At 33.9% G+C, this 21,238-nt stretch overlaps 1 protein-coding gene and 1 pseudogene across 2 annotated transcripts; one reads left to right on the top strand and one right to left on the bottom strand.

The window, feature by feature from the left end:
• Window positions 1-291: 291 nt before the first annotated feature.
• On the bottom strand, window positions 292-11,629 carry LOC146957214 (root phototropism protein 3-like). Of its 2 annotated transcripts, none has more exons than XM_085741178.1 (4): window positions 11,270-11,547; window positions 11,085-11,154; window positions 9,705-10,766; window positions 292-671 (listed from the first exon to the last, which is right to left on the bottom strand). In XM_085741178.1, exons 1-4 carry the CDS (start codon window positions 11,422-11,424, stop codon window positions 315-317), a joined length of 1,644 nt encoding a protein of 547 aa, XP_085597304.1. In that variant the 5' UTR covers window positions 11,425-11,547; the 3' UTR covers window positions 292-314. The 2 variants fall into 2 exon arrangements, with proteins under 2 accessions (XP_085597304.1, XP_085597303.1); XM_085741177.1 differs by lacking the exon at window positions 292-671 and adding an exon at window positions 8,639-9,207 and having other exon boundaries at window positions 11,270-11,629.
• On the top strand, window positions 2,411-6,564 carry LOC146957215 (putative disease resistance RPP13-like protein 1; annotated as a pseudogene).
• Window positions 11,630-21,238: the final 9,609 nt, after the last annotated feature.

Below are 21,238 nucleotides of genomic sequence, written 5' to 3'. Positions count from 1 at the left end.
GATTTCAAAAAAAAAAATTATAGGGACGAAATGTCAAACTCACTATATTTGGAGGGATCATTCAAATATTTTAGCCATATAATTATTTGACGCGAGATAAGTGGTAGCAAGACCAAAAAGCGTATTTTATCCCGTTCACGTAAGGACGAAAGGACACCCTATGCTAGTTTTCATTTTGAACTAACCGGTTTCAACATGAGGCTGATAAATACAGCCATCAAATTTCTTACGAGGCACAACAATGCAGGATATTAGAGAGAAAAAAAAAAAACCAAAAAAAAAAGCTCTTGATGTTAAAGTGTCTGTACATAACTTCAACGAGTGCATAACTTCAAATGCTTTTGAAGCTTCATTTTGCAAGTATTTAGTTCCAACAGTTGTGACTTCATCATTTCAACATCTTTTCTCATTACTTTTATCTCTTGATTCATCTGTCTGTTTTCAAAATCTTTGCTTACCCTGATGCTTGTCTTACTCCTTTGGTAATTCGATCCTTTACTTGCCAATGTCCATGACATGTTCACTTGTTCTAGAAGGACAAATCCTGTTGATAATTTCATGGGCAACCTATCATTTTTCATCACATGCTGGCGCGCTTCTTGTGACAATCTATGGTATTCCAATACATTACACACATTTTCTCTATCTTCTTCTGTCAAATATGGATGTGCCTGCAAAATTGAGTTAAGTTTTCAGATTTCAACAACCGTATAATCATTTAGACAAATGCAAAACCACATGGACCATTCAATTAAATAGTTAACTAAACATCTGCAGTCCACACATATAGAACTTGAAGTAGTCATAGCAATGATTTATCCAGGAGTAAAATCGGTAATTTCGCATTTGTCTCAAAGTCTCAGGGGTATTTTGGTTCGTTCACAATTTTTTTGATGAGTCAGCAAGTGAATCAACCAATCAGCAGTGCCACATCACCTAATCAGCCACATCACCTAATCAGTGACGTAGTCGTCATTAACTGGGTTGAAGGACTAAATTTTAAGTGATTAATAACTACAATGGTTGTTTGAAATAATTAGTAATTTCATGGATCAAACTTCAAATGACTCATATTTGCAAGGACTAAAGGTATAAATAAGCCTTTTATTTATTTGTCATCATTTATAATTTAATAAATAAATTACTTTTGTATAATTGTTGTGAATTCGATGAAAACTCACACCAATCTTTAACTTGATGTGTGGAGCAAGGAATAATCAAGCAACCAAAACAAAGTGTATGAAAGTTATAATCACAAACAAAAGTAGAAAACAACGAGAGAAATAAAGAGAGAACACGAAAGAATTTGTTGACCCAGTTCGGTCCAAATTGACCTAGTCTGGAGGAGAGAGCAGCCCTCCGTTTCACTATATGATGAGTAACTTTACAAAAGAGATATCAATGAGTTACAAGAATAAGTCTCCCGCCTAATTCTACCCAAAGCCACAATCTCTTCCCGTGACCAAGAGACTCAATCCTAATAGTGTTTTCCAAGGTGAATCAACCCTCAAACCCTAGTGTTTGTTGCCAAGAGACAAACTCTATACAAACCCTAATTTTGTTGTTGCCTTTCTAAACCCTTGTTTCACCCCCCTCTATCTCAAGGTTTACACTGATACAATGCCTATATTTACAGTAAAAGTAACCCCCATAAAATTGGAACAATAATAATGTAATAAAGTTAGGGATACCTATTTAAAGTTCTCTCTATTGGAGTCCATATTATTGTATTACCATTAGAGTTGTTAGATCCTTAATATGTATTTTTATTAAAAAAATTATAAATAAATGATGTGTACAAGTGAGATCCATTTAAGGGGTTCTCATTATTCCACTACCATCGTAGATGCTCTAATAGGGTGATGTATTTGTTAAGTAAAAGTTTCTCTATTTCCTCGGTAGAGATGCTTTAAGGGTATCTTTGGTAAGACAAAAAAGTTAGCTTAAAACTTATAGATTTTTGTTTGAGTTGGCTCTTTTAAAATTTGCTAAGATATGTCTTTTTTTTTTTATCCTTTTTGTAATAAAATGTTAGCAAATTTATTAATTTAAAAATAATATATAAAGGACATGAACTCACTTGGGTTGGTTTAGTGGTATTGGTTTGGAAACTGAAAGTATGCTCCTCCTCAAGGTCTCAGGTTCGATTCTCTCTGGTGCAAGCAAATTTGAGGGGGCTAGTTTAGTTTCTGATAGTTTAGTTTCTTAATATAATATAAAGGACATGTTAAATTAACAAATTTAAATTATTTTAAATTTTAAATATCTTTTTTTTTTTATGGAAATTTGATTAAGAATTAAAAATGTCTTTATCAAGTAGTGACAGCCCACCTACCTCCTAAAAATATTTGGCATTTTCTTTCACACGTTAATGGAGACATATTACTAAAAAATTAAAATGAAATTGGAGAAGACTTTTGTTTATCCATAGACTTGCATTTTATTCTTGTTATTCTTCTTACAAACTAAGCAACTAATGGATTTTAGAATTGTTCTTGTTATGGCGTTTTTGGACAAGCTTGTTTATTCTGATGATTTGCTGGTCAATTTCCAAAGCACAAAGCTTGACGTTTCACTCTTGACAAAGCTGAAGGCAACACTGTTGAAGGTTTTAACTGTACTTAACAATGATGATGTTGCTGCTGATGTCAAGGATGTGGTGAGATATGCTGTCTTTGAAGTTCACAATTTGTTTGACGAAATCAACACTAAGGCAACTGGAACTTCTTCTCAGGGTATGAATAATCTTTATTCTCCTTTCAAACAGTTTAATAGGGTGCTTATTAATTCTAAACTGCAAAAATTAATTGAAAGATTAGAAGGCTTGAGTTCGGGAGAACAGCTAGGTGAATTAGGTGTTTTCAAATGTGATTGGAATGGAACTCCTCCTACTACAAATTCTGTTTTGGTTGATGAATCTTCTCTACAACTCGTCTCACTCTCAACTTATGTGTCGGTGTTGTTAGACAAGATTGTTTCTGGTGAGTTCCGTGGCACGAAGATTGACGTTTCACTCTTGGAAAAGCTGAACACAACAATTTTGCGGGTTCTAATTGATGCTGGTGATGTCAAGATGACACTGTTGGATCTTCATGATGCGGGGAAGATACTCACTTTAGGCTTTGGCTGTATATGATGGAATATGCTGTCTTTCAACTTTACAATTTGTTTGATGAAATCAACCGTGAGGCGTTTCACTTCATAGTGGAAGCAGCATATGAAACCACAACTCCTCCTCCTCGGGTGCTGAATAATCTTTATCCCATCATTAATTCTAAATTGCAAAAAATAATTCAAAAATTAGAATTCTTGAGTTCACGAGTACAGGGTGAATTTGATGGTTCCAACAGTTTTTGGCATGAAACTCCTTCAAGTTTTATTTTGGATGATGACTATTCTATTTATGGAAGAGACAATGATATTAAAGAACTTAAACATCTTCTGTTGTCTAGTGATGGTGATAGTAAAATAGGAATTATTTCCATTGTGGGCATTGCAGGGATTGGTAAAACAACCCTTGCTAAATTTCTTTACAACGATCCTGAAGTATGTGACAAATTTGAATTAGATCTGTGGGCACATGTTTCAAATGACTTTGATGATTTAAATGTTTTGGAAACCATTCTTGATAACTTGAATACAAACAGAAATGACACAAGTGAGGTGAATAACACTTACCCAAAATGTTTGGTAATATTGGATGATGTATGTGATGCAAGATCTATCAGGAAGTTACTGATCAATATCTCTAATGCTGGCAAAACGGGAAGCAGGATCATCATCACAACACAGGATGAAAAGGTTGCACTATCAATGCAAACGTTTGGACTATCCATGCAAACATTTCTTTCTGTACACTACTTGAGACCTCTAGAAAGTGAAGATTGCTGGTCTTTACTAGCTGGACATGCATTTGGAGCATGTAACGACCAACAACGATCCAATCTAGAGGAAGTTGGCAGAGAAATTGCAAATAAATGTTATGGATCACCGTTTGCTGCAGTAGCACTTGGGGATATACTTCACACCAAATTATCCCCAAATTACTGGAGTTATGTGCTAGAAAGTGACATTCGGCTATTGACAGATCATGATGTGCAACCTTTTATACAATTGAGCTACCACTGTCTTCCGACTCCTTTAAAACGATGCTTTGCATATTGTTCAAATTTTCCAAAGAAGTCCATCATAGAAAAAAAAAATTGTAGTTCAGTTGTGGATTGTAGAAGGCTTATTAGATTCCTCCACAGACCAGGAAAAAGTCGGAGAAGAATACTTTGATATACTAGTGTCAAGGTCGTTGATACATCGACGATCTATTGGTGGTGAAGAAGCAAACTTTGAAATGCATAACCTCGTCCATGATTTAGCTACAAAGGTTTCAATTCCAAATGGTGTCAATATGGACGAACATAATTTATACGATAGGGTACCTAACTTATCATACAATAGAGGTATATATGACTCACATGATAAATTTGATAAATTGTATGGATTAAAAGATCTGCGTACCTTTCTAGCATTACCATTACAAGAACAATTGCCTTTTTGTTTGCTATCAAACAAGGTAGTACATGATTTGCTGCCAACAATGAAACAATTGCGCATGTTGTCTTTGTCAAACTACAAGAGTATCACCGAGGTTCCCAATTCTATTGGAAATTTGTTACACTTGCAGTACTTAATTCTTTCTCACACTAAGATTGAAAGGTTGCCTTCTGAAACATGCAAGCTTTACAATCTGCAATTCTTGTTGTTGTCAGGCTGTAAAAGGCTCACTGAATTGCCAGAGAGCATCGGAAAATTGGTTAATTTGCGCCACCTTGATGTTAGTGACACTGCATTGACAGAGATGCCTGTACAAATAGCCAAACTAGAAAATCTCCATACTCTGTCTGACTTTGTTGTCAGCAAACATACTGATGGGTTGAAGGTTGGAGAGCTGGGAAAATATCCCCACCTACATGGAAAACTTTCCATATCACAGCTACAAAATGTCAATGACCCCTTTGAAGCAGTTCAAGCCAATATGAAGATGAAAAAACAAATAGACAAGTTATCTTTAGAATGGGATTGTGGTATTACCTTTTCAGATTCACAAATTCAAAGTGTTGTACTTGAACATTTGCGACCCTCAACAAATTTGAAAAGTCTCACCATCAAAGGGTATGCTGGAATCAGCTTTCCGAATTGGTTGGGTGATTCGTTATTTAGCAACATGGTGTACTTAAGAATCTCGAATTGTGATGATTGTTTATGGCTTCCACCCCTTGGACAATTGGGTAATCTGAAAGAACTCATTATTGAAGAGATGCAATCAGTACAGACAATTGGTACTGAGTTCTATGGAAGTGATAGTTTTCCTTCATTTCAACCATTTCCCTCCTTGGAGACTCTGCATTTTGAGAATATGCAAGAGTGGGAGGAGTGGAACTTGATTGGAGGTACAAATAAAGACTTTCCTTGTCTAAAAACTTTGTCCCTAAGTAAGTGCCCAAAACTGAGATTAGGAAACATACCTGACAAATTTCCTTCCTTAACTGAACCTGAGTTAAGAGAATGTCCTCTGTTGGTGCAATCAAGGCCATCATCAGTTCATGTATTCAGACAACTGATCATGATCCCTTTGAATTCTCTTCGACAGTTGACCATAGACGGTTTTCCATCTCCGATGTCTTTCCCAACAGACGGTCTCCCAAAAACCTTGAAAATTCTCATTATCAGTAACTGTGAGAATCTAGAATTCCCTTCTCATGAATACTTGCACAATTACACATCGCTCGAGGAATTGAAAATATCTTATAGTTGTAATTCAATGATATCATTTACCTTCGGCGCTCTCCCTGTCCTCAATAGTTTGTTTATTGAGGGTTGTAAAAATTTGAAATCGATATTAATTGCAGAAGACGCGTCGGAAAAGAGTTTATCATTTCTTAGAAGCATTAAAATATGGGACTGTAATGAACTGGAATCATCTCCCTCAGGTGGATTGGCAACTCCAAACCTTGTTTATATTGCATTGTGGAAGTGTGAGAAGCTTCATTCACTGCCAGAAGCAATGAGCAGTCTCATTGGCCTTAAAGAAATGGAAATTGATAATCTATCAAATCTTCAATCTTTTGTCATAGATGATTTGCCTACCAATTTGAAGGAACTGACTGTTGGCTCTGTTGGAGGGATTATGTGGAATATTGAGCCAACTTGGGAACATCTCACTTGTCTTTCAGTGTTGCGAATTAACGGTAATGATACGGTGAACACTCTGATGGCGCCAATGCTGCCTGCATCTCTTGTGACACTATGCATCCGTAGTCTTAGTGATACAAGCTTTGATGGGAAGTGGCTTCAACATCTCACTTCTCTCCAAAACCTAGAGATTGTCAATGCTCCCAAACTTAAGTCGTTGCCAAAAGAGGGGTTGCCTTCTTCTCTTTCCGTGCTAAGTATCACTCATTGTCCATTGCTGGAAGCAAGTTTACGGAGGAAGCGAGGGAAAGAGTGGCGAAAGATTTCTCATATTCCCTCCATAATTATCAATGATGAATTGATCACCTGACTTTTCTGTGCTGGTGAGTCACTGAAATACTTTTTTTCTTGTTTCTTTCTTATTATTTCATCATGAATTAATATTTTTAACTTCAATAGTAACATCACAATACAATATTATAATACTAACTCATTTTTTTAATTATGGCATTATATTCTGTGTCACCCCAGCTTCTGCCCAATCTCGTCATTGTGAAAAGCCAAATTCGCATGCAAGACCTGCAACCAAGTCTAGTAAATGTTTTACTGATGAGGAACAGATGAAAAGAAGAAATAACAACTGACTCCAAATACGTAGGTGCTCTTTTTGTTTATATGACTTGATATATATTTTAAGGAGTTGGTTTTAATGCATTGAATGTATCAAACAAATATCATTTTTTCATTTTCATAATTTTGAGTTTATCTAACTGTCTTGACTTGATATTTTTTCCTTATGTTAGTCAATTAAAAGTTATAACTTTTTCCTTGAGAAGGGTTCATAAAGGGCATTAGTTTTTTACCCTTGTCATGTATAACAGATAAAGATTTAGCTTCTTTCAACCTTTTTCTTCTTTCTCAATTTTTTAAATATATGGAAAAATTTATAAATATCTGAATTGCATCATAGGAATAATTTAGGGTAATCTTGATTACACTACATGTGTTTGTTCAATTGTACGCATCTTTCCCAACAATTGTATTATCCAACCTTTATCTGTCATGGTCCTCTTTCTATAAACCTTTATATTTTATGTCTGTGCATTGATGCATTCATAGTTAGAAGTCTTTGTGTTTTTACCATACACCACCTCAAGTGATAAGAAATGAAGACAAATGCTTTTTTTTTATTTATTCATGTCCAAGCTGGGATTATGACACCTAAGGGAGTTATTTAATCCTAAATTATATATATTGCGGAAGTGCTAGCAACACACTCTTTAACACACACTTTTCAACACACTCTCTTAGGCTATTTGACATAACACAGCAAGGTTGTTTGACCGAATGGCGCCTGTTGTTGAATAGCGCTCATTTTTTTTCTTCTCAAAGAGCCATGCAAGCAAGAGTTTAATCGATTATAGCAACCATCTACCAGAGTTCTGTTTGAGACACAAAACCATCTTTTCATTAATTTCAAAAATACACAGAAGTTTTAACCATTTGCTTGACCTGTAAAGAGGACATGAGTTTAATTAGTAACAATATATCACAATAAAGTCACTACTAAGTGGCTCAAAAACAGAATGAAGGAAACGGCTTATTATTAATACAGTTCCACACCTCATTACATTCAACCTTAAATGCGAGAGAGGCATTTCACCCCACTGCAGCTCTCGGACGGACGGTGACTATGATTTTATATTTTTAAATCATTATTATAAGTTTTTTGTCTTGCATAATTTTTTTTTATCATTTAAAAAATTAAATCAGTTTTAATTTTAAAAAGTTAAAAAAAATAAATAAAGTGATTTGTTGTATTTCATTAAAAAAAAAAACAGGTTAATTAAGTAAATAGTCCCTATATATATGTAGAATTTCGTTTGTAATCCCTACAAAAAAATCACATGTTTTAGTCCTTTGTAACATTTTCCTTAGCATTTTTCAAACGTAGACATATATACATTGTCACCCATGCTTGTGCCAATCTTGCTGTTATGAGAGGCAAACCACAGATGCATGGCCTGCAGCTAGTCCAGTAACTGTTTTCTTCGATCAAGAGTGGATGAAAAGGAGATATAGAAATATTGGCTCAAAATGTATTAGGTACCCTTTCTGTCTCCAATCTATATTAGGTCTTTCATGCAAGAGACTTTTGTTAGCTCTAGACTGCTTTTAGTGGTAGAAGTCTTGTTCAACAAATTAGAAAGATGGCTCAAGGTTGGGAGGTGGATCATAAACAATCGTCGTGTTAATTTTATGGCTAACATGGGATGTTTTTCAGGTTATATTTTGGTGATTTATTACTCTCCTTCTGATCATTTAGATCAGTTGTTGACTTGTGATGTTATGGGAGCCTCTTCTGTTTAGTTGCTTTGTAATTTTCATTTAGTTTTGACCCTGTCATTTCCTAAAAAGATGATCAATATAATTATTTGACACGAGAGAAGAGTTAGCACGACCAAAATAGTATTTTATTGCCCCTCCTCTTCAACATTCACAGAAGGAGGAGAGGACACCCTATGCTAGTTTTCATTTTGAACTAACCGGTTTCAACATGAGGCTGATAAATACAGCCATCAAATTTCTTAAGTAAGAGGCACAACAATGCAGGATATTAGAGAGAGAAAAAAGCTCTTCATGTTAAGGTGTATGTACATAACTTCAACGAGTGCATAACTTCAAATGCTTTTGGAGCTTCATTTTGCAAGTATTTAGTTCCAACAGTTGTGACTTCATCATCTCAACATCTTTTCTCATTACTTTTATCTCTTGATTCATCTGTCTGTTTTCAAAATCTTTGCTTACCCTGATGCTTGTCTTACTCCTTTGGTAATTTGATCCACTACTTGCCATTGTCCATGACATGTTCACTTGTTCTAGAAGGACAAATCCTGTTGATAAGTTCATGGGCAACCTATCATTTTTCATCACATGCTGACGCGCTTCTTGTGACAATCTATGGTATTCCAATACATTACACACATTTTCTCTATCTTCTTCTGTCAAATATGGATGTGCCTGCAAAATTGAGTTAAATTTAAGTTTTCAGATTTCAACAACCGTATAATCATAGAGACATATGCAAACAATATGGATCATTCAATTAAATAGTTAACTAAGCATCTGCAGTCCACACAAATAAAACTTGAAGTACTCATATAGCAATGATATAATCAAAGTTTTATTAATGCATGTTTAGAAGACTATGAGTTTTGCAGAATCATCGCGTGCCACCATGATTTTTACAAAAGCTATACTTTAAAACTTCAATAAAATCACGGTGTCACTCTGATATTGCCAAACTAATTGTTGAACCAAACATGCACTTAAAAACAGGTTTGCGACTTTGACTTGGGTCGCAACATTATAGATTTTTATGTTTGCCAAACTGCTGCACGACCACGATTGAGGTGGATCAGCCACATTTGACTGATTGTATGCAATATCAAAGATCCCAACTCGAATATGACTGTGATTTAAAGCTTCGAAAATAAATTATATAATATTAGTATAACCTTAAGGTACATGTCAATAGCTCTATAGAGATTGTCATCACAATCTCTACAATTTTGTGGCAATACTTCAACAAGCAATTTGAAACTTTCCACTGTGAGCTTCTGATCCCTTGCAACTTGTGATAGATAACCATCCACCAACCTTCCAACATTGTGAACTTTTGCAGCAGAATTACTTGAAATGCCAAGAACATAAGATTGTAACACTCTAACAACAACATCAACATCATACAAAGAATCTTTATCTCCTTGATTCTTAACCAAGATATCTTGAACACAACACTGCTCCAACATCAAAACCACTCTTCTCTCTAGCACACATAACAACTCATGATTGATTTTCAACATCATACCTGCCTTTAACAGGTGAAGTAAAAAATTGCAAGAGACAGAATTTTCTTCAGTTGGAAGCATTTTAATCAAACACTCGGTTGAAACTTTATGTAACTGAATTGCCATGTGTTTATGTGTCACATTAGGATCAAGTCCAAGTGTGACTTTAGAGAACCATTTTGTAGTCCAATTTTCTATACAGGAACCTACAAACTCCGATTTCATTCCACGTTTTTTGATAGATTGAATCACTTCAATAAAATGATCTATACGTAGAAGTGATACATCTTCAAACCACCAACAAGCATCAACTTTGATTTCAAGTTTTGGAATTGCACATGCTTTCCAAGCAATTGCTTCTGAGCAACGTTTCACTAATTGTAACTCCTTGGCCCAATGGGAAATTGATTCACAACTTTTGAGTATACGAAATGTGTCTTTCCATGAAGATAACATTAGAAATGTGAGAAATGATTCTGTTTTGGAAATTAGATTTCCTTGTTCAATATCTTCACTCATTTCTAAGAAATTTGCAGCACAATATAATGAAGCTATGTTGGATGATGTCATATCAAATTTCCAACCGTAACAGAATTTGACAACTAACTCAAATGTTTTTCTACCACCTGGAAGATTGTCTATTTGGATAGTATGATTATTGTCTTCTATGTTACTTCCCCTTTTGAAGACAAGCCTATTCAAATATTCACTTCTTGAGACCATGGCAAGCTGGAAAATCAACGAATTAATCATTAATTTACAGTTAAAAATATCAACAATATTACATGCTATGATATGCTTGAAATTAGGAACATGAGGTGCTTATTGGTGTGAATGAGTAATGTAAAAACAGAGAAAAAAAGTACATAAGTAGATTTAACATGTTATATAACTAAAAGCAATGGCCAATAAGTAGATATAACTAAAAGTAATGGCCAATGGTGATATATAACTTAATAACTAGATTAAAGATCAGATGCATAGCATACAATTTGATAAACATGTTACGATAAAAAAATGATATATATCTTATAATAAAAGGTCCACCTTATGCAAGTGAAAGCTGGAATCACCAACTTGTATGATTAAATCATTAGCAGAACTTGCCCTGGCAAACCTGAATCAAGTAAATGAGACATATAAGTATTTATTTATCAAGCTGATGCAAAAACTAATTAATGAGCATATATATGTTTCAATAATGACATGTTTGGGAAGTTGAAAATGTTTACCAGTTTTGATTTTTCCGTTTTAAGGAATCAGCAACTATAGGAACATTAGCTGGTAGAACAACACATCGGTTACGCTTTCCTCCACTCAAGGCATTTTCACAGTCAAGAATTTTCATGGTCGCTTTATCAACACCAGAAAACTCAAACTTGTTCATCTAATATTTCTTAGAAAATGTTTTAGCGGTGAATATTATTTAGATACAAATTGAATTGAATACTATATATAGACAGAAAAGTGTCCATATTTTAGATAGTATGATCAATATTAATGTAGTCATGGCCTACTGATTATTTTGTATATAGCGTTTGTGGCATGGAAGAGGGTTTGTTGCCTTTTTCCATTATGTGTCATGTCAGTGTAGTTAGTGGAATTAATATGGAGAATTTGAGAGTAGACAGATGGATGCAAGAACACCCTAGCAGATAGTCAACATTACATTCTCATCCACATAGTAGTACTACACATTTCCATCCAGATCGCCTTCATCAATTAAGGTGTTTCCCAAGCTGTACCAAAGTAATAACTCATCTCACCTTAACCAAAATTGATTCTAGCCTTAAGATTTTGTGGTCAGGAAGCTTGCTTTTTTTTTTTTTTTTTTTGACAAACGGTCAGGAAGCTTGCTGTTGCAATAAAAAAATTATAAAAAGATTCCATTGTTTGCTTAAATGCATAATCTGTGTTTGTGTTTGGATGATGAAAGAAATAGGAAAAGATAATAAACAAGAGAAAGTTGATAAATTGTCATCATTTAATTGATTGCGTAAAAATAATAAGATTGAGTAAAAAGAATAAGGGTCCTGCTAACCGGTGCCCCGAGCACCGGTTAAGCATACCATAAAAGGAAACTGTTTTTGACTTTATTATAGATTAATTACACAATTTCAATGCATTAATTACTATATAATTTCCTTTTTCATATCCTTGACCAGTGCCTTGGGGACACCGGTTAGCATTTCCCAAAGAATAATTATCACATAGACATGAAGTACAAACTATTTTGTCTTGTTATTTTTTAGAGCAAAATAGGTTTATTAAAATCTTTAAATTTCCATTTCCTATGGTTGATGTTATGATTAATGTGTTTTTATACTCGCATCATCAATAATCATGGACTAAATGTTAATATATATGGGATAGGATCAAATGACACCAAGGTGTCAAATTAAATTTTGACACCAAATCTCAACCTTTTGTTTTATTTGATCTAAAGGTTTATAATTAGTCACTTAATCCTCATGTGACATGAAAATCTGCACTTGCCTTCAAAAGAATAATATCTCAACCTGCCTAATTTAATCCATAATTTCTCGGCTCTCTCTCCCCCTCTCTCATTTAGCTTTAAAACAAGAAGGAGTGGCGGTAAAAAATACAGCAAACTTTTGCCATTATATACATTTCAGGTTCATAACATAATATCACTATGAACAAATTACTCCTACAATATATGTATGCATGATACATAAACGGTGCTTCTTGCTGCAATCCAAATTTTAAATCCTTACATCCATAGAAATGTATATTCTAAAATAAAAAAAAAAGATGAACTTTTCTCAAGCATATCATGTGAATAATTGCATATGCAAACATATTTTTTAGGACAAGTGACCAACAATATAAAAGCAAAGGCAGTGGTCATTAATTACTCATTATGAAGGTTTTTTTTAGAATATACATGAATTAGGAAAACCTGAAGCTTGAAGAAGACACAAAATTGGAAATAATAATAGTCATGTGAGCTACATTAATGAATTAATATGAGACTTTGATCAAATATTAATAAATGGTTGAGATTTGGTGTCAAGATTAATTTGACACCTTGGTGTCATTTGATCCTATCCCTATATATATATATATATATATATATATATATATATATATATCTATATGAGTCAGGATCCGTTGACACCAGGTGTCAACGGATTCGTTGACACCAAATCTCAACCGTTGATTTTATTTAATCAAGGGATAATAATAGTGCCTATATTCTATTTCCTATGCATCCTCTTTTTTAATCACACACTATTATTGTTTTTCTCTCATATCTACTTTAGTGCAACAAAGACCATCTCAATTACAAAAACATAATCGCACACTATTATTCATGAATTATCACAACAATAATTGATCCAATTTTGCCATGGCATCTCTAAAGAATTACAGATCGAAATAATTGATCCATGAAACACATGATGAAAAAGGGTGAGAGTCCATATTAAACCTACCATCTCGAATGGAATGTCCTTTCAAATTATCCGTCTTCTCTAACCCTATCTCTTGTAAATCCACAATATTGAAAACAGCACAATTTTATTCGTTGTTCAAGGAGTTAAAAACCTAATAGCATCTTTTGAGTCAATTGTTAGTAGATGAAATTTCCAGAAATTTAACTAAAAAAATGAATAAAAAAGTGTCCATTGATCTATGTCTACTAAGTGTTGATTTTATCTATCACAAGATTCAAAAGGCAATCCAACATCATTGTGATCCTCTTTTCAAGTTTATTTCAATTATTCATCATATAATAACTACCATGAATATGAATCTTACAATCTTTTGTCGTTATAAGCATCCATTTATATAACGATTAAAAAAAAACCTCCATTGCCATGGTAATTTGTCTGCTTGAAATACTTCCATTCATCTTTACCAATACAATAATCCATATAATAAACTTGCACTTAGTATCATAAAGAACGAGATCTTTTTCTTTGACTAATCATAAAGAATGAGATTTGTTTTCCAAATATAAAGAGCGAAATTGAAGTATACCAGAAGGGTTCATGATTACTTGATTTGGTTAATTATGAGCCATTGATTAAAATGAAATGGAAGACTACGATTTGGTGTCAACGAATCCGTTGACACCTGGTGTCAACGGATCCTATATATATATATATATATATATATATATATATATATATATATATATATATATATATATATATATATATATATATAAGTGGGGATGCTAACTTACACCCACCTAAAAACACTAAGGTGCAAGTTAGCAAGCTGCACCCACTTATAATTTACTAAAACACCCTTTTGTTTATATTCTAATTAATTTTAAATAGAAGGGCAATTTTGTAACTAGCTTAAAAAAGATCCTTAAAAAAAGAAACAAAAAAGACAATGAAATGTTTAAGGTACAAAACATGTAATAAAGACAAACTTTTAAGTAAACAATATTTGGAATGATGAAAGTGGGTGTAAATTAGTGAAGGTTGCTAACTTGCACCTTAATAATACTTATAAAAATGAGTGTAAATAATCAAGTGGGTGTAGGTTTCTAACTTGCACCTTAATAATTTTAGGTGGGTGTAGCTTGCTAACTTGCACCTTAGTGTTTTCAGGTGGGTGTAAGTTAGCAGCCCATATATAAACATTCATACATCTAATCTAATGCCTTAAAATTTTATGCTGAAATGTGGTATTTCTAAACTTTTGGTGGTCTTAAACGATTAGCTCGTTGTTACTCCATTAGTGTCCTATCATATTTTGTCTAGTTATTTGATATATTCAAATGTCACTTTAGACTTTAGATATTAGTTAATTTAACTCGAGTGGAATGATCATACAAGAGATAAAACATTTTTTTTTAATCAACGAGGATTGAATCTAACGAAAATGGCTAGTATTTGACAATACTGCAAATAGGATTATCTCTAGTAAGGTAAACAATGATGAAAAAAAATTTAAAATAAAAATTGAGGTTAGATTTATACCCATTTCCAAACACTTCCAAAATGAGTTTAGTTAATCAAACTTATATCTACAACCGGTTTTAAAGGATATCAACCATTAATTTGAATTGAGATCGAACAATTTATCTTATATAATCGGTCTCATATAGTTAATCAATCTCAGCCATTAATTTAGATCGGATGGTCAAAACGCAGTAATGCATCTCATCCAAAAATCTTAGTTAGCCGTGCCAACCAAATAGATTCAAAATTTGAGGGACTGGATCCTCTCCTGTGACTGGAGAGTCCAGTGGAATCCTAGCCATTAAATGATAAATACATGTGAGGAATTAAATAAAAATTAAATGTCAAAATGAAGAGAGATAATGTATTTAATGATTTAGATTTAAACGGTAGAAATAAAACATGAGATTAAATAATGAAATTTCACGGGCTTTTGCCCTCTTTTGTACCAAAAAATAATAATAATAATAATAATAATAATGAAATTTCAAGTTTGAAGAAGTGACACCTTTCTTGGTTTCTTTGTTCTACTCTAGCTAACGGTCACAACAGCACAACACAAGCAAACAATGGCGGAACTGAAACCCTGCATCTCCACAACCCAATCCCTTCCTTCAATTCCAATTCCAATTCCAATCTCCAAATTCAACTTCAATTCCCATCTCTTCAACCCTAAATCGTTCCCCATTTCGCATTCCCAATCAACCCCAACACACCTACAAATCGTCTGCGCTAGAAGACCACAATGGCCCCTATCATCGAATCGAAAATTGCTTCAACTAGCTTCCACCCTCGCTTCCAATCTCAAGATCTTGCCGGAACCCTTTAATTCCCTCGTCGGTGAAATCGCTCGAAGCAATTCGAATGAACATCGGATTGTGAACCGTTTCATTGGTGGCTTGAGTAGGAAATCGAACAGAAACAGGAGTAAGAAGAAATTTTTGTTGCCATTGTTTGTGTTGATATGTGTTGCGGGTTTTTGGGCGTTTAGGGTTTCAGAATTGGACCTGTTTCTGAAGTCATTGTTCTTTTGTTTTGTTGGGATTTCTTCCATTTCATTGTTGAGAAATAAAGCCATAAAGGATTGGTTTTTAGGGTTTTTCTTTGGGGCTGTTTTGATGATGAGTTTCAGATTGGGAAAAGAGGATGTGAAATTTTGGGTTGAGAAGTTTAGGACTTGTTCTCCTGTTGCACAACTTGCAATTAGGAAGAAAAATAGAAAATAGAGAGTATCAAAATGAGAACATGGTTATCTTTGTTTGATTCAATTCAACCACTGTTAAAAGATTGTTTTTTTTGTAATTGTTGATTCTTTTATAGTCTACTGTGTATTACGAAATGATGATGATTGAGAATTGATGCAACATTGTTAATTACTGCTATAAAAAATCGAACAGAACTGAAATTGATTTTCTCAATGTGTTAGCAACATTAGCGACCTGCTTGTAGATTCAGAGTAGCATTTTTTTTCTGATGAATAGATTCAGAGTAATATCATCCTTATTAATTATTGCATCAGATACATTACTGATAAGTTTGCTTAATTAATGAGACAAAGTTGTATGCTTGTGTACAAAGGAAGAAGCTCAAGTGGTTAATGAGTTGTTTGATTTGATTCCTGGAACAATTATTGGTCAGAGTCAGACTTTGCTTACCTGCCAGCTAAACTTCCAATTACTAGGGGCTCATTTCCGTTAGAAACCGGAGGGTTATCACAAAAAAAGTTAAATTAAGGCTTAGATGTTAGTGTTATGATAACCTGTAGAAGAGAACAATGGTTGAGAAGAGAAAAACACGAGTTTGAACCTTTTTGAGAGAATAAAATTGATGAGTTATGGGTGATTTCATCACCAAATGCAGGATGAGGATAAATTGGGGTGGTTTCCTACAAGAGGAATAAAATCGTTAGACCAATAATATACTTCCTACAAGAGGAATAAAATCGTTAGACCAATAATATACTACATTGTCAAATAACTAAGGTATGATTCGGGAGCAAATTGAGAAAAATGTCGGTGTGAGAAAATCTCCCCATGTTACAGTATCCCACACAATTGCTTTTACATTGTTATTTAGATTTAACTTTTGCTATTATTTTTTTTTATCTCTGCAGGTATGAATAGAACAAGAGAGTGGGGGGATAAAAGAGAAAAGAGTTCTATAAATCTATTTATAGAAGTTATCCACACCCTCTTTATTTTCATTAATTCAATTTCATTTGTTGATTAGGGCAAAGTTACATAAAATCACCCGCCTTTTTTAAAATATCCTGACTAGTTCTTGTAAGTTGAACACCTTGTTCAAAGTATGTTAATTGTTACGATAGAACTTTTTTCTTTGACATGATTCGAACAATAAACATTTAACTCCTTTACTCTTTTAATCACTTAGTCCAACCAAATGAACTATTCATTCATCCCCGTATATCTCTTGCCTCCAGAAAATTCAAGAAATGCATTTCTTTGATGGATTAACTAATTAATAAAATAAAATCATGAATTTAAGCGTACTATTTTTCTTAATGTATTTCTGTGTACTTTGACATAGAGAAAGTTGAAACTTTTTAAAGTTAATGATCAACTTACACCTCAAATTAAGTTAGTAAATTAAAATGGTATTTAAGATAAAGAGCTTCACATAAAAAAGCCCTACTAGGACATCTAAGAATCCAAGTAAACGCTAATCTTGCAACACGTCAATCTCAAATACATAATCATGCCAACCATCGGGTTACAATTTTAGTCAAGTTTACTAAACTGTCTTTGGAATGAAGAGGTGTGTTTACTTCAAAGTGTAGACCTTACATTAGTTTCAACCAATCAAAGGATGAGTAGTAGGGAGGGTGTCAAAAAGAGAGTGTTCTCAACACTTCTCTTCATTCATTTGAGGCGTGTTTGACATTAAATATAGGTACCTCTCTCGATTGAGATTTCAACTTTGGTTTGTCATGTTGTGGGAGGTCTAGTCCATTCTGCAGGACCAAAACCCATTGGTAGTTATATATTGCATAAGTGTTCTGGACTGGACAAAGACCCAATATAATTACTAATTAGACCGAAATAGATGACCTCTACTCAAGAGACCGCTCAAGCCTACACCAGCATCCCATGGCCAAATAAGGACCCTTTGATCTCCGCCATACGGTGATACGTGATTTGCACTGCTTTTGTAGCAACCACCCAACCAGTTTTAGGTCTTTGAGCTCGGCCCACAACGCCTATATAACAAGGGATCCCCTACGTGAAAGGCATGCTATCTCACTCATTTGAACCTTTTAACTTTCGCAAACCCTTACCCGATCGAGCATTAAAGTCCTTACAGGTGCATCACCCCTCTGATGGATCAACGTCATCTTTCACTGCATTTCAACCGCTCCCTCTGTCTTGATGAATTTCATGATTTAAGGACCATATTTTTATAATTTAGAGATTAAATTGGAGAGATGGATAGTTCATAGACAATGATATTTATGTGTTTTTTTCTTGCCCAACACAAAAATACTTGATTTAATTACCCATTTGGCAATTAATAAATACCATTAATTAACAATACTTAGTGTATGTATGTTTGTATCACAAGTCTTACTCTCTTTCTATGTAAATGTAACGGAAAATTGCTTTTTTGCCAATGAATACTTCCTATTGACACAAGTAAATGACCATTTTACCCCCAACGGCTGTTAACTACCGTTGGGGTATGCGCCGGCTGTTAACAACCGCTGGCTTCCAGCGGCAGTTAACAGCCGCTGGTGTTCGTGATAAGTCCAAGTCAGTAGCCACAATCCAGACACTCACCCATCACACCATCACCATCTTTCTCTCAAATTTTCACTCTCTCTCTAAAAAAAACTCTACCAAATCATCCAAAATTTCTTCCACTAAATCACAAGTAAGTTATCACTTATGCTATTGTCATACATTTTAGTTAGTATATGTGTTTATATGTTTATAATTTTAGTTGTTGTTTAATTATTAAATTTTGAATATTTGTTTTTAATATAGTTATGTTGTAGATCTGAAATGCTATTAACATATATTATGAATACATGTTATAATGAAGTTATATTGCTTAAATTTATAAAAAAAAAATTCGAATTTTATAAATTTTTTAGGGTTTGTTTATGATTTTTAGGGTTTATGTCAAATTTTCACTACAAGTGTTTGAATGAGTTTTTCATTGATTATTTTTAATTTCTATGTGTGTAGATTTGAAACAATGGCCAGGTGGATCGACGTTCATGCAGAATTCAACGGCGGAGAACTTCAGAGGTTGAAGGTTCGGTGCCTTGATGTAACGTTAAGAGGTCTCAAGGATCAACTGAATGAATTCAACCAACGAGTCAACCCCAGAGACACAAGGAGGGTGGAACACGTTCGGTATAAACGTCCAGCGCTCGACGAGGGGAGGGTATCATTCACTTGGGTGGAGTTAAAGAACGACGAAAACGTGACGAGCATGTTTTGGGAGCATACCAAGTTCCAGTGGATCGATATGCGGGTGACGTTGCTGAGATCAACTGAAGATATCATCAACAGCTTGATTCCGCAGGAAGATCGTCATTAGTTAGGGTAACGTGCATTCCAACTACAACAATTGTCTTACCTCTGAAATGGGGTAATTCAAACTTGCCAAACGGCCAGGACTCAAGCATTTCGCTGGGCATTAATGTTTTTCCTTTGAAAAGATTAAATTTTTGTTAGGCTTGCTTAGATGATGGTATTAAGTGTCAAGGAATGGACCTCATTTCGTTGGCACTTGAATACCATCATCTAAATCAAGCCTGACAAAAATTTATTCTTTTCAAAGGAAAGCATGAATGCCCAGTGAAATGCTTGAGTCCTGTTGTTTGGCAAGTTTGAATTTGCCCCATTTCAGAGGTAAGACTCCCGGGAGTGTTTTTTGTTCCATTCTAAATGTTAATTTCTTGTTGGCTTCGTTTAAATGATGGTATCGATGTGTCAAGGTCTGGACCTCATTCTGTTGGCACTTAGATACTATCATTTAAAACCAAGACCAACAAGAATTTAACATTTGAAATGGAACAATAACACTTTTGGACGAATGTAATGTAATGTAATGTTGTAGTTGGAAGGTACATTTCCGAATGTAATGTAATGATAGTTGACGTACATGTCTTTTACGTAATGTAATGTAATGATACCACAATGTAATGTAACGTAGATGAAATTATATCTAAATAAAATTGTCTAAGGATTAATGTTGTGTACTTATCGAATTTATTTATTCAATACGCCAACGCCATTTTTATTTGAATTAATGTTGTGTACTTATTATAATTTACTTATTCGATACGCAATATTTATTCGAATTCACGTTAGATTTTATTCAAATTTTAATTATTTGAATTCACGTTAAATTTTATTCGAATTTTAATTATTTGAATTCACGTTAGATTTCTTTAATACACATTTTTTATTTGAATTTTTGTATTTCATATAAATAAATGAAAATAAAAACTAAAATAAAGGAACACAAGTAATATATATAAAATCACATTTTATTAATATAATAATACATTTACAATGGGGTAAAACTAAATCTGCTTCGTCGTACCAATAACATAAAAAATAACATCTTCGTCGTACATTTATTCCTTAATAGGTGGAGTCATCTTCGTCGTACATTTATTCCTTAATAGGTGGAGTCATCTACGTCGTACATTTATTGACTGAGGATGAGCCTGAGAAATACCAGACTCACTTTAGTGAGTACATTAAGAAAGGAATCGAGGCAGATGGCCTTGAGGAGCTTTACAAGAAGGTTCATGCTGCAATTCGTGTTGTTCCTCACTTGAATATATAACCAATGAACAAGTTCTGGTTGAGTTTCTTTGAGTACTGGACTATGACAAACAAACATTTTGTAGAAGAAAGAGTAAAGAAGTAAAGAGGAAATGAGAGTAAGGAGGAGAGAATGTGAGAAAATGTGAGAATGTGAGGGTTTTTGTAGGGGAAAAATGTAGAAAAAATAGGTTGAATGAATGATGGAAAAAGAGGTTGAATGTAGAAAAAAGAGGTTGAATGTTGAAAGAAAATAGGTTGAATGTGGAAAAAAATGTGGAAAATATATGTTGAATGAATGAAGAAAAAGAGGTTGAATGGTGAAAAGGACGTTGCATCCTAGAACGCACGTAGCGGTAGTTAACTGCCGCTGGTAGCCTCCAGCGGTTGTTAACTGCCGGCGCATTAACCAGTGGCTGTTAACTGCCGCTGGGGGTAAAATCGTCATTTACTTGTG

The sequence above is a fragment of the Medicago sativa genome, chromosome 1 (assembly GCF_051527215.1).
Source record: "Medicago sativa cultivar Bolivia chromosome 1, Bolivia_mono, whole genome shotgun sequence".
Classification (NCBI taxonomy): Eukaryota; Viridiplantae; Streptophyta; class Magnoliopsida; order Fabales; family Fabaceae; genus Medicago; species Medicago sativa.
This window is presented reverse-complemented; position numbering and strand designations above follow the sequence as displayed.